This window comes from Schistosoma haematobium, chromosome 6 (genome assembly GCF_000699445.3).
Source record: "Schistosoma haematobium chromosome 6, whole genome shotgun sequence".
NCBI lineage: Eukaryota > Metazoa > Platyhelminthes > Trematoda > Strigeidida > Schistosomatidae > Schistosoma > Schistosoma haematobium.
The window spans coordinates 382,501-402,111 of record NC_067201.1 but is presented as its reverse complement, the minus strand read 5'-3'; the positions used below and the strand labels follow the sequence as shown (position 1 = coordinate 402,111).

The following is a 19,611-nucleotide window of genomic DNA, read 5'->3' as shown; positions in this document are numbered from 1 at the left end:
AGTTTTATGAAATACTGAATGTTTTCTTGAAGATGGTTTGTGCAAATACTTATCTATGTATATTTGATTAGTTACTAAGTGAATAGCCCATTGTTTTGTTTGTTTAGTCGTTTATTGTTGATCGAATTCTATTGATGAAGTTACAATGTGGTCATTGGTTTAAGTGAATCGATATTGTGTACATCATATTATGTTAGATGTTTGGAGATGAATTATAGGATATACTGTACAAGATTGAGTTCTAACTAACATGAAACTTTGCTTTAGAATGTTTTTTAACGACTTTCCTCAATCATCTGACATGCTTATTATTCAAATAGTAAGTCAATAGTTCAAGCACCGTGTGGTATACAGGATACAACGTGTAAACCGAATGATCATTATCTTACTTACTTACGCCTGTTACTCCTCGTGAAAGAGCGTAGGCCGCTCACCAGCATTCTCAATCCAACCCTGTCTTGAACAATCCTTTCCAGGTCCTTCCAGTTCCTATTCATCCTTTTCATATCTGCTTCTATTATCCGACGTAATGTGTTCTTATGCCTTCCTCTTTTCCGCTTCCCTTCAAGATTCCAAGTTAGGGCTTCTCTCGTGATGCAGTTTGACGATTTGCATAGTGTATGTTCTATCCATTCCCATCGTCTTTTCCTAATTTCTTCTTCAGCTGGAAGCTGGTTTGATCTCTCCCACAAAAGGCTGTTGCTGATGGTATCATTATCTTAGTGAACTGATTCACACTTGCATCCATGAAATGAACTTGTTTTCTAAATTCATTTTTAATGAAGATATAATAATAATAATAATCTATACGTATCTCAGATCACAAATAAATGAATATGAAATAAGAAGACTATACGGTTATTCTGTACATGACAATTTACCCTTTCTTTCATTAGAATGTAAGATGACGAATGTCAGTAAAGTACATTAGATTGTAGTTAATTGAACTAGTTGTGCAATTACAAAGTGACATCTGTTCACTGTAAGATGAATTTATTCCCTGGATGTAATCATACATGTTACACACTTTGGTGCAACCACTATGTATTTTTTTTTTCTCTCTATTCTCATAGAAGATCACGATTATCAAATACAAATGAATGGGAGCTTTTACCATCAGACTATACATTAACTGTATTAGCTTTAATTCAAGGTATTTGTCATGCGTTCCTTCTGTCAGTTGGCAATGCCTCTTTACCGCTTATGTCATCTCGAAAAGTGAATTCATTGCAACAAACTAGTGCATCATTGCGTGGTAGTAATCCACCAACTGTTAGTCAATTAACTGGTCTCCCAGATTCAATAGAAGGTGCTTTGGAAATTGCTGAAATTCTTTATCATCACAAATTGAATCCACCAAATCCAAGTGGACCTATACCAGAAGTTAATAATACTGTACCAGCGTTTGATCCTTTGTTTCCATCGCCTCTTACAGAGAATGTTGACCATTGTTCAAATACGAATAATCCATCTGTGGACAATGTTTCAAATTTGGAACCATCTGTCATTTTAACTTCTGGAATAGGAGATGATAAGGTGGAGACAACAGAAATGTCAGTTCATTCTCCAAGTTCTACTGTAATATTTTTGAATCGTGCAAAAGTTAGTAGAACAGTTACTTCTTTTATCTCATTATTTAGATTACTGTTTGTCGTATTGGTTTTCATTTTCTCAAATGATGTGATGATTTGTTGATTGAGTTTGAATAGTTTGATTATTTTTTTTTGTATAAAACGTATTTGCATTAAGAGTACTTTTGTTCCTCAGTGACATGAATGCTTTATTTATTTGAACACATAACTATTGGTACAAACGGGCACCGAATACATATGTGCCACATTTGGTTTTTATGTAGGCTGTGATACTGCCCGACTACTTAAACAGAAGCTTTATAGACGATTTCGAAACTTTGATACTTCGATTTTTGCCTTATAAACGGTCATTCAGTTCGAATAGGGTTTTTGAATGTTAAAACTGACGTCCATTATAGAGAAATCAGTTGGCTGATTCGTTTTGCCATTATATATATACAGATTGTAAGAAATGTGTTGGATCCTAAACATTATAATTTACTACAGCTTAAATCTGAAATCTAAGTATTATTCGTAATGCTTTATGTTTGTTTACATTCAAAGCTGATCAGTTTCTTTTGATATATATAAACTTTGAACTAATTCTCCAATATTCCTTATAGCTTTATTATTATTATTATTATTACTATTTAATTGTGATTATGAACATGATTCAAGACTCATGTTTTGTGATTTAAGAACTTAGCGAATTATGATGTTAACATTTTTGGCTAATGTACAGCCTGTCAATATCTTAGTAGGAACCGAGTAAAAAATATACATAAAAATGAAATGTACGTTGCATATTTTACTACTATTCAACAACAAGTTATTCTTTCAAGATCAATTAGTCGCTTACAACATAGAACCCGGTACGTATGTACATCGGTTCAAGTTATCAGACCTTATTAGCACAGATAAATGAAATTGTCAGACCAAATCCCACAACACTAGACGTATCAATGGTAATAGGAACGATTAGGTATCGAAGGTGCGATTTGAGAAGAAAATATAAATTCGTGAAATAAAAAACAAAAGTAGGTTATGAGGAATTTAGAATCTCAGAATTGTAGGAAAGGGCGTATGTGCCTGTGTCACTGTAAACGATTTTAAGCCATATCATTTAAAATCTAATCATTAGTAGTGATCTATACCGACTAACATGACTCAGTCTAATTGCCGATGAATTCATATACTGGTGTTGTGTTTTGGTTTGACTGTCACTGACTTATTCCAGACTACTCCTACATCAGAAGACGTTACCCGTTGAGGTGAAAGATAGAGGAGTACATGTAATCGATGTATGAATCACCATAGTTAGTGAAGATTTACTACCTCTCCAATCGATTTCCCATCGTAACCTAGTACTCAAATGCTAACCCAATCCACTGCTTAATTTGTGGTCGCAAAATACACAAGCGATGCTTCGAAGATACCATTGATCGAATACTACTAACATACTATTAGTTAGTCTAGGACTGGATATGCAAACAGAGACTTGTCAATTCAGTATTAAATATATTATTTGTAAGGAACTTCAAAGACTGATTTTTATCTAGCCAATCATTGATAAATAGATAATACTGATTAGTCGTTTAATGGTAGTGTGGAACTCGTCATCAATGCATACTTTTAACTTTATCACGAAATGAATCTATATAACCTTTCATAACAAGTTCATGGTTCTACCAACAATTTGAATACTGTCTACCGATTTGAAGTCAATCAGTTTTTGAACGACTTGTCAATTAAATAATCATAATGTTTTCTTTTATTTTATTTTACTTTTTCAATTGCTCATTCTGTTCATTATCTATTCACAATTTTTGTTCATCTTATTTTAGAACTCTAAAAATGTCAATATTAAAGATGATGTATTAAATCCTGAATTGCATCCTTTTGTTCAAGCTCAATTGGAGGTATTACGTTTAATGCCTGATATTATTTCAAGTATAGCATTCCTTTGGAATACTCTTAATCAATCACCATTTTGTCAATTACATAAAGGAAACTTCTACAAATCTACTTGTACAATGACTAGTCGTTATCCAGGTGAAAGATGTATTCAATAGTTATATTATTTGTTTGTTTGTTTATTCATTATATATATATATATATATATGTACAATGTGATTGGTTACAACGCTAAGGCATGAGTATGGTTCAATTTTCTTGTTTGAATAAGCGTATCCCAAAACAAAAAAAGATAATTAACTGCGTGGGTTAATAGCATACGACCTGCTGGATACAGGGGCAATGAATTCGTTTTAGGTTTTTAATAAACAGTTACATTCCACGTTGTTAAAATTTACAGAAAGCATAACGGTTAGTAGGAATGAGTCTGACCTTCGTATTGAAGAAGAATCAGTAAATCATCTTCAAATGCCTTGGTAATATCTCATTGTAATCAAAATCTGTTAAATTCAACTCACATGTACTCTTTTCTCTTTTTAACTTCCAAGAATATTCTTTCAGATTAATTAGTAAAGTTAACTTTATATTCTAGAACTGATTACCTCAAGTGATTTTTATGAAAAGAACTTTTACAGCTTCAACTGTTAGCTTCCTTTACATTACTCAGAACTTGTTTTTTGTTGTCTGACAATTCAGTCTTCAATATTGTTTCAATAATTGGAACTAATTAAATATATTTAGCTTGTGTGCAGCTAAAAGAAAATCAACCAAACACAATTACCGAAATTATATTCTGAGGTCATCGGCGTTCTTATTTTGTCTCAGTATATATCGAACTACTGAATATTAGTAAGTAGTATCGTGCTGTAAACACAAAGTGTGGATCTAAGTCAACTAAGGAAGAACTCAGAAGTATGATATAGTAAAACGGAGATAATTTATTCTCCTGTTACCTATATGTATGAATAAATCTTAGATTATCAATTAAACTCATCGAGTGATCAAAAAGAAGTTAACTATCACTGATTATTTAAACCACCATATAATGGTATTCTCAAACTTTTCATTCTATATACTCTTCAGATAAAGAACATTGGTCGTTGTTAAATTCACCTATTCCTTCTGAAAGTTTATCTCCATTAATTAGCCTTGGTTCAGCTACTCTTGTTCGTGGCGCTATTCGTCGACTATTAAAGCCTATCGCAACACAACATCCAGATCTCTTATTGGTAACAACCGCTGTAGCTTGGCCAAATACAACTTTTGATATTGAAACTGGTGGTCTACTTGCTGGATTCGATTCACTAATAAACTATGGCCCATTGGATATGCTTATACCTATAAGAACAAAAAGAGATAATGGTACTTCAGGTAAGTGTTCTTTATGTATGTATATGTAGAATGTAATGTATAATTAGTCTCAAATCCGTTAGAGGTTTTTTCTATTCAACGACAGAGTTACATGTGATGATATCCTAAAGCCATAATACTGGATTCGGTGTAAAATACAATACTGTTATGGAAAATTAAGAAGACCTTGATTTGTGTCTTGTACAGGTAATTGTACCCAACTGATAAAGACATGAATTATTGCTCCTAATCATTTTAGAAGGTACTAACTTTATGTTAGAACCAGATAGATAATTATAATCTATGATTGAAATCATTATTCGACATTGTATGAAATCAATTAACCATCTGTCAAAATATATATTCATTCTATTGATATTATTTCAATTACGTAATCTCTCTCTTTATATTCATATCAAATATGATAGCTTAGATTGGTATACATTTATACTGGATCGTTTGTTGAATCTATGTCTTTCAGTAGAAAGAGAAAAAAACAATCGATTTTTACGGACTTCAAGCATAGTTACATAATTATATTTGTCATCTTTATGATAGGTCCTGGGTTCGAATACCTCGGGGTGCGGGATCGTGGATGATCACTGCTGAGGAGTCTCATACTAGAAAGAAACGACCGTCTAGTGCTTCCAGGTTTTCCATGATGGTCTAGTTTCAATTGACTTATGATTTCAACAACTGAAATCTCCACAAAACCCATTCTGATAATTTATTTATTTATCATTATTGTTTGTTTATTATTTCTACCATCTCTCTGTATTATACTTCATTGATAGAAACAAGCTTTTGAATTATTTACATTTCTTTTCTCTTTCTCTGTTTTCTCTCTCTTTTTTTTTAGAAATTTACTCCATTCCATTACATCATAAACAATATAGTTTATTAGATTTAATTAGTGGTCAAACTTATGATGATAAACATTATGGTTCTATATTATCATCTACAATATTAATTAATCATTTACGTGATATTCTACGTCGTCCAATGAATAATTCATTTTTATTACCAATTATTAATACTATTCAATTACAATATAATTTCACTTCATTATCATCATCATTAATGAATTCATATTCACCATTACAAGAAATGAATACATCATTAATAACAAATGGATATAAAGTAATAATTAGTATTGTAAATGATAATTTGTTATTTACATATTTATATTACTTTCCTATTTGAATGAATGTTTATTTAAACATTATAAACATAGGTACAAGAAAGCATTAAATAGATATGCACCACATAGATCATTAGATTTGTGTGAGGGCTGGGATACTGTTTGGGTGCCCAAATCGAAGCGAATGGTTTTGTTGGAGGGGCACATGCGGAGCCTTTGACCTATAGGTCTGGTCAACAAGGCAATGGAGCAGCGTCAGGAGATGCAGTTTCATGGTAGCCGATGACCAACGATTGGTTCATACGCCATTTGTTGCTTCAGGATACTGGAACCCATGTACACCATTGGTTTGGAATCAGGGTTTTCCAACTCCCCTAGATGGATTCTCCGTGTCCACCAACCCGGTTAAAGCCAGTGCCGGACATTCGGTTTTCATCCTCTCAATTTCGTAATGAACACCCGTGATGCGAGAAGGCAGTGTTTAGAATTTCCCTGTTAGTGGTTGTATGCACGTGACTATGTGAGAGTATTTCGGGAGAGAGAGAGAGAGAGAGTTGACTCTCCCCACTCTCGACCGTACTAGGGCATTTTGGGGAATCAGTCGTGTTTTTCTTATTTTTCCGGATATGACCAATTCCTCAGCTGATAATTATGATTTGTCTTGTCTATGATCATATTCAAATTGTAGAAATGATTTTGACAGCTAAAGACTGATGCTGAATCTGAATGAGTTAAATAACCGCTGTTGACCTCCCATGGACTCATGGCTACTTCTTTTTCCAGCCATTTGTTAGTGAGGTACTATTGTTGGATCCTCACGAATCAAATGCTAAATATACCCTAATTTCATTTATGACCTAGGCAAGATATCTTTCTACCAACGACAAAAGTTGCGTTATTTGTCTGTAGTAATTAACAATATTTTTTTAGAAAAAAGAAAGAAGTTCTACATAGTCTCGTAAAGATAGTGTGATGTGAGATACTTATATCCACTTAAGTAGTATATAATGATGATAGTCAGGATTAGAATGTCTGGCGGCAGATGGTCGAGAAGGAAAGAGCGGGAAGAGAAAGTAATTGGTATGAAAATGCAGGAACAATCAAATCTGAGATGATGGACGGATATTTACAAAAGGAATAGTCAAGTTTAAGACAGTTAATTGATTGTTTGCAAATAAAGTATTTACTGTAACGGTTCTTAAATTTTATTAAGGTGTTTTGTAATTTTGTATTCAACTACATTCGTTTGGTCTCATTTGTGTGTTCTCGTTCACTACAACAGAACTGATATGATGGAAAGAAAAGTCAAAATTCGTTTTGATTTACTCATTATGAGTTTTGTTCAACATTACCTCCGTTATAATTCAATGTAATGATTATTCAGTGTAGTAATTGTTTTCTTTTCTCGTATAATCCCGACCGTTGTTGCTACCTTGACGTGGTGGTCGGGCTTGCCTATCGTGATGAAGCAACCGAGCTATACTGGCTGGAACAACCATTCCCCAAGGTTCTACCATATCAGACAGGTCGGTTGAAAAGCGGTAAGACTAAAAGCAACATATCTAAGGTCCAAAGGCGAAGTCATACTGCTGACTGTACAGAGGTGTGACAGGAGTAAAGTGTTTTCTTCAGACAACCAGCATGACAGCGATGCTGCCTTCCCACAAAGAGGGTTGGGGTTAGAAAAGGTCAACCCTAAAAATGAACACCCCAACTTATCCCACGGATATGGGTCTCCGTCGCTAAGGTCTCAACAAGTACGGAGCCAGCATAAAAATTACCCATAAAAAGTTCGTGTGTGATCGACCTCAAGCAGTTGTCCTTTGGGCACTGCGGTCATGCTCTCAGGTCACTAAGACTACCTCTAATCCAATTTCCTTTTCAGGCACCTCCTTTTTTTCTCGTATAATATACAATATTCTTGGATTCGATTGACCTAAACTATGCTCTATATGTGATTTGTTATAACTGAGCATTTTTCATATATGTAATTTCATCCTCATTATTAATCAAATTGTATAGATAATCAATATATAAATGAGTGTGTTTTTCGATTAAGGTTGTTGTCGTCGTCGTCATCGTCGTGTTTTGAGGTTAATTAATATTCACTTATACCAATCTTTGTGTTCTTACTTTCACGTCGTGGGAACTACAGATGTCCCTTATTTCGAGTATAAGTGATAAGAGTTTCCGACATAACATTCAGTGACGACCAAATGTAACAAGTAGCATTCAGTGGACAAGAATGAATATTGATTTTCTTTATTATTATTTTTTTTTCTTCATGCTCATCAATTTTTTTGTTTTTGTTTTCTATTTATTTACCTTTTGTTCATTTAGTCAAATACAAATTCTGGAGTAAATTTAATACGTTTACAAACGAATTTATTACATTTATTTTATGCATGGCTTATTATGAAACCAGATTTTATATCATCTGATTTATTATTAATATTAATACGTGATTTAATTAATTTACCAACAATAATTAATTATAATAATATAAATTTAATGAATATAACAACAACATCAACGACAACCAGTACGACTAACACTAATAGTACTAATAGTAGTAGTACTACATTGGGTCTTTCACCAGCAGGAATATTCATTCTTATCAAGTATGTTAAATTTATTGTATTAAGTTGTGTTTATTTGGTTTTTTGTTGCTACTACGTATTTTATGTTGATGGTGAAATTGTTAGAAACAAAGATGGATATTGGCTAGTAGTGGACGTGTGTTTCGTTCTATTTAATACTCGTCAGTTGGATGTATTTGCATCTCAAAGTTGATGTTTACTTTAGGACTACAATCCAGTACCGATCGCTTCAAATGCCATCGTGTTATCCACTTAGTTACTGAGTGTTGATATCCACTTACTTATTCAATGGAGTGAAGTATAAATTCACTTGGTATTGTTGTTTAGGACTGCAATTGGTTAGTCTTTTATTGGCATATGTGCATCCTGCATTGTTAGTGGCCTACAATAGAATCCAGTTCGACGCGTGTTTCGTTCTATTTAGGACTCGTCAGCTAGATGTGCCTGTAAACAAGAGACAGTTATAAACAACAATGGGTAGATACAAGCAAATGACACCAAGTGATCTTTACTCTTTTTTTATGAGATGCTCAGTCAACATTATCTTATCATCTCGGTCTGTTTATTCATAGTTTTACTGTTAACATTATTATTTGAAAATTGCATTCACTTTCATTAAATAGTATATTTTTGATCTATATTAGTGATACATGAAATATCCTATTATTCAGTCAAGAAACAACATATACTCACCGTTTTAAGTTACTACAATACATTAATATTATGAGATGCAATCAATAACCTGAATAGGGAATGGAATCGAATCAGTAATGATTTCTAAGACTTGGTAATAGAGTGAATGTGGAAGATTGGGTTCGAGAAAATGTAATGATAAGAAATTTATGCAAAATTACACACTACATTTGTAAAATCTGAAAACAATACACCATTCGCATATCTTCCTCGATGTGTGTCTCATAAAATCCATCATTCTTCCATTCCTGTTGCCATAATAACTAATTCTGTTTCTATTTCTCTTCTGTCTGTAACAATCCTACTTATTTCTTGATACACACTACTTCTATCTGTCCGTACATGTAGCACATACCAAAACATCACTTCTACCGACTATCAGGGATGTTACTCAGCTCTCCAGCAACTGATCACAGTTGAATAACATCAATTGAGTTTTTGTTCTTGTCAGTCGCCTACAGAGTTTAGTCTTGAAAAATCGGAATTGAAAAAATATTGAAGCAGTTTGTAAAGTCAACGAAAACGTAACAAAATAAAAATGAATCCATGTAATTCTGCTTAAATCTATTTTCTTGTTTCGTTTAAAGTCATAAAGGTATATCCGTTTGGAATAAGTAATTTTCCGTAAATCTTAGAATATCCATAAGAATACTTTCTACATTTTCAGCACACTTGAATGTATTTTAAAAGATATATTTGAATATTGTTTGACAAGTTCAATGTCCCTTAATGTTTTTTGTATTTCGTGTTATACTACTTTTTAATAAACAGTAGTTCAATAAATACTTAAGCATTTCCTCAGTCTGGTAATTATACCATGCGATAAACGGTTACCATGGCTATGATTCTTTGTTTTTACAATAGTATTTTTAAGTTTCATTTTCATTGAAAATATTTCTTTAAACTTCTAAACCTTGTGGCTACATCGTTTGTTTAAAAAATGTCACTTGTTGTTTGAATCAATCTCTTGATAAAATCATCTTGAATTTTTCATTCATAGCACCTGTATGTGTAAATGAAATGAGTACTGTTATCGATAAGTGATATTTGTATTGATCTCGTTTTTCTTTTTTAGAATCTTCAGTAAATTTTTAGAAACAGCTAATTTTAGCGATGATAAACGAGAACAAAAAGAGTTACAGGTATGTTGTCCATACTTCGTTCTTAATTATTATTTAACTTATTAATATATGCGACATTTAATTAAGTAACCTTCCATGCAGATAGTTCGTTGTTTGCTTTACTCACTAATTAACTATCAATTGTTTAGGTGTAATCAACATACATTTTTGATATTTCCCAACTGGTGGTACTGACCACTTCAGACTCTTGGATTATTTATGAAGAACGATCATTTAGTAGTATATATCATTATAAGGTATTGAAACAATGGATTTTGTAAACATATGATTGGTATCAAAGTTCTAGTCACATTTATGAATGTTTTCTTCATTTTTTGGTATTCGAGTTTTAATCTTCGGGCTGGTGAGTTTTTAAAATCAACCGAAAGTGATGAAGGCGCTATTTTACTCTTAATTTTTCCGATTAATTTCTTTATTTTCTTATTCAGGAATTATGTCATCGATTACTTGAAACGACAGCTTCTATTGCTGCATCTGCCTTGCATCAACCATCATGGTTTCGTAAAACTTTACAAGTTCGTCAACTCGATGGTGATTTGACCAATTCATTTACATATTCCCAACCTTTAAATTCTATCGATCTAACTGATCGTACATCCCTTTCAGGATCGGATGTTTTTGAATCGATTAATAAATCTGATCGACTAGGAAATGGATCATCAGATTTAGCAAATTCACATTCTATTGGACAACTTAACAATGCAAGTGATGTATTGAATGATTTAGAGCAATCTTCTATAAAAGATTTATATGATAAATCAATGTCAATACCATGGCCTTCATCATGTTATTCAAAATCACGGCATTGTAAGATAGTAACATTATTTGTTCGTTTGTTTGTATTTATGTATCGTTTTAATTATTCTAGGTTAAATGAAACTGTGATAATAGACAAAACGGTATTCCGCATGTGTGAAATGTATAAAGAAAGAAAATAATCTCACATTTATCATCACTAGTGTTCTCGAATTAGTTGGTAGATGGGATGGACATCATTTAGAGTAACATTTTAGTTAATCTACAGAAGTTATTTGGTATTCAGGTTGAAACTGATTATTCGCTAGTTGATATTTCATTAGTTTAAGTTTTTGCTACGTTTGAAGCGGTTACGAGTTCACTTAGACTGCGAACGGAACAAAGACTCGGTGACCAAAACCCAATAAGTTAGCTATTCGATGCGTCCCAGCCCCGCTAAATAGAGGAAGAAGTCCAAGCATGGAATGGGGAAGTATATTCCGCAAACAGGCAGAAAAGAGCGATAACAAAAAACACATCAAAACATATACATACAGCACAAAACCGTCCTTGGGAAGAGTTACAAAATAGCATACTAAAAGGCACAACGGACCAATAGCATTTAAGATTCTCCCAAATGGGAAATACGACATGAAGTTGAAAACAGCACCTTTGGCGCGAAAGCAAAGAAGTTCAAATTTTCTAGATAAAATTACAAAATTAAGTCCTTTTCCAATAGACTTCTGAGGATCTAACGTCCCCAACAGTTTTAGACTAATCCAAATCATCTGTAGTTCTTGTTTTCGTAGAAACAATGTTTGAAAACCTGTGCTTATGTGAGAGTAAACGTAATTCATTTCGACTAATATTGCTTCCAATATCCAATGGGGCACGGTAGCCAATGATGAACCTGGAGAAATGAAGTTCGGCTTGTGTCAATCAAAAGCACAGTTATTATAACTGATGCCCCACGCTACTGGAAGTAACCTTTTTAGTTAACAGGTATTTCGGAAAATCCAAGAGTAAAATGTCGAATTCACGTGTTTTGCTGAGTGCCGAGATAATTTCAACCAAGAATAATCTCCACAGTCTCTAGTTATATCCATCTTTGTTAAAGTTAGACTGATGAAGATCAATTTCCACAGATATTGAAAACTTTGCCGATCGAATTGTGTTCTTTATTACAAACACGACAGCACAATCTATGAGTATAGGATGCTTTTTAGTTTGAAAAGTTGGTTGCTTAATAATATGTCAATTAATTTTAATACGTGAAAGATTTCACAAGTTAAAAAGAAGAGTACATACATACACATGTACGTATGATACTTCTACCTATAATCCATGCTCTAAACAAGCGATTCCAAGATATTGATCTAAGATACATTTTTTAACAGTAACTTGTGTACAGTGGTAGTGAACTGTTATAAATTGAACCGCTTAATATGAAACATAAGCATGTTCTGTTGTTTACGACTGAATGACATGTTTCAGTTTAACAGTCAATAAAATCAATGGATTCATTTCGTCTTGGCTTTTTCTTAAATTTACCCTTAAATCAACCAGTATTGGGCGTCTGAGTATACGGTGGCTACATCATGTATAGGTTTTATAGTCTTATCAATCAACTAATCTTTGCTATCTTGAATCCTACTTTTAAATCTGTCGTTGCTCACCACCTGATGCTTCCATTTTTTAGGAAGTAATTTATTGAAGACAACTTTTTTTTCAAATGTCACGTATTTTCAGTTTTAATGAAATGTTTTAAACAATAAGAGAAAATTGTGATCCCTATGTTCGTAATCATTTCCATCATCCATAGAATTCCTTCTGCACTGAAAAGAATCTGACACACATGACATTGATCTCCATCACCCAGTGTTCAATCGATTGTAAATACATCTCAGTCCTACAGAAGGTCAGTCGCGGCCCGGATAGCCCAATGGTAACGTCTGTGACTGTGATACTGGGTGATATGGGTTCGAATCCGTCAAGGAGTGCCAGTTCCCTCAAGATCACATGTACACCTTGCTGACGAGTGCCAAGTAGCACGAAACCTAGGTCCAGGGATTCCTGTTCACTACTTCGAACCACCATCTTATCTCAACATAGTGCACGCAATATCGAATTAATTTGGCTAGTGGACACATTGCAACTTGGTCGATAGGATTCGATGTGCACTGAGAAGGACCTGACACACATGACATTAATCACCACGCAGTGTTTTACGCTATGTCTGTCCATCGATTGCATATCATACTAAACCCCAATCATTCAAAAAATATGGTTGTTTATTAAAATCTCTCAACTTTCCGTAGTTTTACTTATCGTTATGCTAAAATTATTGTAAATTTTTCCACGTATTGTCTATTTAATTTATCATTTGAATCTTTTTTATGCATAAATATTTGTTTTTGTATGGTTTTCCCACAATATTAGCATCTGTGAATTTGTTGTCCAATGAAATAACACGTATCCGAATGCGTAGCGATGTGACAATACAAGCTATTGAGTTGTTAACAGAGGTATTATTTATTTGTTTATTTATTTAAATATATAAACATTGGTACAATAAGGCACCAAATAAATATGCACCACATAAATCATTCGGTTTGTGTGATGGCTGGGATACCACCTGGGTGCTCAAACCGAAGCTGGTGGTTTTCTTAGGGGGGGGGCGCCACACCCGGAGCCTTTGACCTAAAGGTCTAATCCACAAGGTTTGGAGCAGCGTCAGTCCCATCGTAGCCAGTAACCAATAATTGGTTCATACGCTTATTATTCCTTCACGATGTTGGAGCCCATGCACATCATTGGATTGGTGTTGAGGTTTTCCAACTACCCTAGGTGAACTCTTCGTATCCACCAACCCGGTTAAAGTCGGTGCCGTATATTCGGTTTTCATCCTCTCAATTTCGTGAAGAACACCCGTGGTGCGATAAGGCAGTGAGTCAGACTTCTCTGTTCACAGATGTAGTTTTGTTTGTGAAATAAGAAACCAATCTTAACCTGTTTTTGTTTTTCCATATCAATCCTATTTATTTTGCTTTTATTCATCATCTATATAAATGCGTGCGTGTGTGTGTGTAAGAGTAAGCAATTTTCAGAATCAGATGTTGTTGGTTTTAATTCCTGATTAAAGGATAACCGTCATACTGTCATACGAATGAAAAAATGGAGCTTTGTGAACAGTCGTTTTAGCAATGTTGTTTAGTTCAAGTCGATTGGTTTAATCATGTAACTTTGTAGTAAAGATCACTTTCATGAATATTGAAAGTAGTCTTCTTTGATTGTAAAAAACGATAATGTGTACACTACGACTATGAATAATCCACTGTAGAGAACTTAGTACAATTCCGATTCTTTTCTCAAGTCGCGTATCTTCACAATCACTTAACTGATTCTCTAGCTAAATTGAGTTACGTGAAATAATTTAAGTTTTTCGGATATTTTTGTACAGATTTAAATTCATAAAAGAATGATGTGAAATGCAAGCGAAAATAATCCTACTGACCTACAGTCTATTTCTCATTGTGAATTAACCTATTACTGAGAAACTATTGGAGTATGAGAGAGCACTAGATTGGTTTTACTTCCAAAACACCTACGATAACTGGACAATAAGTCAAACACAAAGTCGTCAGGGTTTTTTTTTAAACATATTCACATATTGACAAATAACTTTCATAGTTTATAACTGGAACTCCGCTACTATCTTTTAGATTTGTCCAATATTTTGTTAAACAAGAATAACGAAGATTTTAGAATGAAGGGAACTCATTTCATTCCATTCACTCATTCATACGCTCAGTGATTTGTGCAAATCAATGAAATCTTTTACAATTATAATTCGTTATTGTCGCTTTACAAAAGTTTATCAAAGAAACCAACTGCATGAAATCGTCCAGTGTTGAACGATATACACTGTCGACTTTCATGTTCCTCGTTCCTGTTACTCAATTAGGCAGAAATAACTTAGAACCTAACACATATTCACCGTCTCAGTATATAAATACCAAGTTGTATAATATTGAACGCCCTCCATTGGTAGAAATTGAGTTCCAGTTATAAACGATGAAGATCTCAGCAAGGTAATTACTATGGTAAGGGAGGACAGTTAGTGTTATCCTTTGAAGACATGTCTTAGTCATATTCAATTTTACTATTTTATGATCTGATTTGAAATTTGCATCATTTCATGATTGCTTCTTTGTTTTAATTCTTTCCAACCTTTGTGGCGGTGGGTGGGTGTTGGCACACGTCGGTCTCTTTTAAAACTTACACAGAATATGGCTATATTTTTGGATTTAGTGTATAAAAGTGATGAAAAAGATCGTGTAACAACATTTTTAAACAATATTTTGTGCAATATTTTTCCTTATCTTCGTGTTCGAACGTAAGTTCATTTACATTCTATATATGATGTAATTATATCATTAATAAGAAGACTTGATTACTTTTATTGAACAAATTGATCGATTGGAAGTACTTTGGCAAATAAAGATGTGTATTGGTCTGGTACTGTTTGAATTTAATGTTTATGAAATTTAATTTCCATCATAATCTACACTATTATTCATAGGGAATTCAAGTTATTGAATTTTACGGAGGATCCATCTAGGTAAGTTGGAAAACCGTGAGTCCAAACCAATGGTGCACATGCGCTTCAGGATCCTGAAGGAAACAAATGGCACATGAACCTATTGTTAGTCACCAGCTACCATGGGACTGCATCTCCTTATGTTGCTCCACTGCCTTGTTGACTAAACCTTTAGGTTAAAGGCTCCGATTATGGCCCCCTAAGAAAACCACCTGATTCGGTTTGAGCACCCAACCCTCACACAAATCAAGTGACTTGTGTGGAGCATATGTATTCGGTGCCTCTTTGTACCAATATTTTTGTGTTCAAGTAAATAAATAAGCAAAGATGACAACAGACTAGTACACTAACTGTTACATACTTCATAAAGTGTGGTTCGACTCACATCTAAAAGTTTTACTGTATGAGAACATCCGCCTTCAGTATTATTCGGTTTCTATTTCAATAATTTCTCGTATAATCACTAAAAGTGAATTACTTGAAGTTCTAGATCCTGTATATATTCATTCAATACTTTTGTTCATAGAATTGTCATTCTCTTCCCATTATCTTCTATTCATCATTACCCTTCCAACATTATACTGGTAATATTTTCCTTCTATTTAAAAACCATTTCTTTTAGATTAAGTAATTCAGATCATTTTACTGTAGCCAGCAAACTAATTGCATCGATCAGTAGTTATCAATATACACGTAAATCATGGCGTCGTGATGTTTTGGATTTATTTTATGAATCAGTATTTTTTCAAATGAGTCCAATTGCTTTACAAAGTTGGATTTTAATCATTGATAATTTAATGACACAAGATAAAAGTACATTTAAAGAAGCATTAGGTATGTGAAGTTTATTTTTCTTTGGGTATATCCAAGATTTCCACACACAAAAAACACATCGAAAAGATTCATTCTAGTTCTAATACCGACTTCGCCCATGTTCTTTTGTTTAACAAATCATCTATTTTTCAGATTCAGATTTGTGTAGTAATGATAGAAGGTAAACGGCCTATTTTGTTCCTTTTACAGAAAAGTTAGTAATTTTCACTTCCTTTTGGAATGAAGAATTTTTTGTTAGAATACCTCAGAAAATACTCAAACACCTTGAAATATGAAGCGCTGATACTTTTTGTAGAAAACTCATACTACTTACAAATATTAAGTAGCGTAGTCGTACCTTCCTAATTTTCCTAAAGGGTACTTTGAATATTGTCACAAATTCTATTCATCTCGATCAGAGTAGCATTATTGTACGTTTGGATTTATAATTTATTTACTTTGTCTCTCTTCTATGTATATTCCCGTTGGTAGTAACTAACATGTTATTAATATCCGTCTTCTATTAAAAATATTCTGGTAGTTAGAAATATATCCGTTTTTTTGAGTAGTGAGTTAACTAATGATATACATAAATCTGTCATTTCTTAAACTAAACTGGGTTTTTTTTCTTATATCACTAAATTTATGTACAGAAGGATCTAATTTATAACTAATCGTTCACTGAGGAGTTATTATACATGTTTTTCTTATCCTTTAGTACTGATATAACGCTATCAGCTGAGTTTTATTGTGACTCGACGTCGAGTTCACTATAATGAGATATTAGATGGTTAAAGCTAGTCTGCAGAAAACAGTAAACCTAGTTTGTGTGCACTTTGGTACTTATCAGTAAGATGTACCTGTCATCTCGAGTTGGTGCTCCTTGTTGGATTCGATACCGAGTTAAACGGCTTCATAGTCAATACCAAAGGGACCAGACAAGCACGACATCGGTCACTATTCAGTAATCAGTTAATTGCACATATCTCAATTCTACAGGAGATCATTCACGACACCCATAGCTCAGTAGTGACGTCTCAGATTTTGAAACTACGTGATATGGTGTTAAATCTCCCTAGAGACACCAGTTACTTCAAGATTGAAAGTATACCTCACTGATGCATTTTAAATAGCCCGAGACCTGTCCAGGGTTTTTTTTGTCGACAACATCTAGCCACTTAGCAGTGAACCAATATTTTTGTCTATCAAGTAAAAAGTTATAATTTATGGACGAACCAGTTCAATTTGAGGTAATAGATCTTGTATTTTAGTGTTAAATTCATTCACTGATCCTTACTTCACTTAATATTTATTTTATGACTGAAATAGCAAGTCGATGAAGGTTACAGTATCTATCTTTTTCGAATTTCCTTCCAGCTCGTCTTGTATTCGCTCAACCGGGTGGTTTAAATTTATTTACTAGTAAAGAGAGTGAATATGATCTACGTGCTGCCTGTTTGAAAAAATTATCTTATCTAGTCTATGCAAGTGAACCGGATCAATATGCGAAAGCAATGCCTGATTTATTAGGTATGTGCATAGTTGTCAAAATGATTTGCCAGTGTTTTTCATTCATTTCCTTCGGCTGTTAATACTTGTGTTAACTAGCTAGTTAATAAGGTAACCTTGAACAATTAACTACACTTCATCCTCTATGTCAGAATATTTTCTACTTATATCATTCATTATAAGCAAAGATGGATAGTGGCTAGCAGTGGATGCAGGTACATCCAGCTGACGAGTCCCAAACAGGACGAAACGCGCGTCCTGGATTCCACTACTAGCCACTATCCATCTCTGCTTATAATGCTTGTAAATTAAGGCAATATGGAGGCATACGCACAGTATGCACATATGCCAATAAGAGACTAATCAATTTCAGTCCTAAAACCATCGATGGGAAGATTCAAGTGAAGCAATACCAAGTGAATTATATCATTCATTGTAATACTATTATTACACTGACAGAATTACAACTATCAAGTTAGTTCACTTTTCTCTCCATTTAATTATTTTAGCAAAAATCACACCCTTATCTTTAACCATGCATGATGTGTCCTTGACCTTTTGACCTATATTTTTCAAGTCGGTCTGGTGTTCAGTTTATATTATCTATAAGCATGAAAAATTCCGTTTTAGCAAGATTTAATCTGGTTAGCATCTTTTTTTATAGCAAGATTTGTTTCTACGGCATGGGGTTATCGACCCCATACTCAACCCTCCTGCTTTGCCCGGGCTTGAGATCGGCAGTAACTCTAGAAGAGCTACAGGAAGAGTTATGAAAATTACACTCAATGAATTATTCGTACTGCCCATAATGCATACAAACGAACTAACAAACTTTCTGATCACGTTAACTATTCTATATGAATACAGCTTTTGGGAAATAAATCAAGTTTTTACTTTTGAAATGTGAACACTATGTGATTAGGTATTCATAATCACTAGTACAATGCAAGATATCCATTTCAGCCTATTTGAAACTTATAAGATTAATAGGCCATCATCTGTTTATGTATTTCTGTTAAACATGACAACTTAGTCATCGGATTGTTATATTTTAGTAATCATGAGTCAATCGAAGCTAGACCACTATGGAAAAGGTGGAAGCACTAGACTACCGTTTCATCCTACTTTGGGACTCCTCAGCGGTGCGCATCCGCGATCCTGCCTCGCGACATTTGAACCCAGAATCTATGGGTCTCGCGCGCGAATGCTTAACCTCTAAATCACTGAACCGGCCGGTATCCAATGTTGTTAATATCTGACTTCAACTAATCCACGAAATTGAGCGACACATCCACCACTCGTAGGTCCTGGGTTCGAGTCTCGCAAGACGGGATCTTGGATGCGCACTACTGAGGAGTCCCACAGTAGGACCAAATGACCGTCCAATGTTTCCAGCTTTTCCATAGTGGTCTAGCTTCAAATGACTCATAATTTCAACTATTGAAATTACTATAATATCCACAAAACCCCTTCTGATATTGTCAGCAATGATAAATTAGTCAAGTGTGTGGTGTAAATTACTGTCTGGAATATGAAAAGTTAT

At 33.8% G+C, this 19,611-nt stretch overlaps 1 protein-coding gene across 1 annotated transcript in view; it reads left to right on the top strand.

Moving 5' to 3' along the window:
- Positions 1–19,611, top strand: part of MS3_00011011 (uncharacterized protein) — a gene marked incomplete at its 5' end in the record, with an annotated part of 82,165 nt that overhangs the window by 52,641 nt on the left and 9,913 nt on the right. The window contains 10 exons of the mRNA XM_051219418.1: positions 1,074–1,602; positions 3,416–3,623; positions 4,569–4,856; positions 5,695–5,975; positions 8,317–8,597; positions 10,345–10,411; positions 10,840–11,218; positions 15,458–15,542; positions 16,369–16,580; positions 17,937–18,089. Coding sequence (XP_051065199.1) covers positions 1,074–1,602; positions 3,416–3,623; positions 4,569–4,856; positions 5,695–5,975; positions 8,317–8,597; positions 10,345–10,411; positions 10,840–11,218; positions 15,458–15,542; positions 16,369–16,580; positions 17,937–18,089 — 2,483 coding nt within the window. The remainder of the gene's footprint in view (positions 1–1,073; positions 1,603–3,415; positions 3,624–4,568; positions 4,857–5,694; positions 5,976–8,316; positions 8,598–10,344; positions 10,412–10,839; positions 11,219–15,457; positions 15,543–16,368; positions 16,581–17,936; positions 18,090–19,611) is intronic.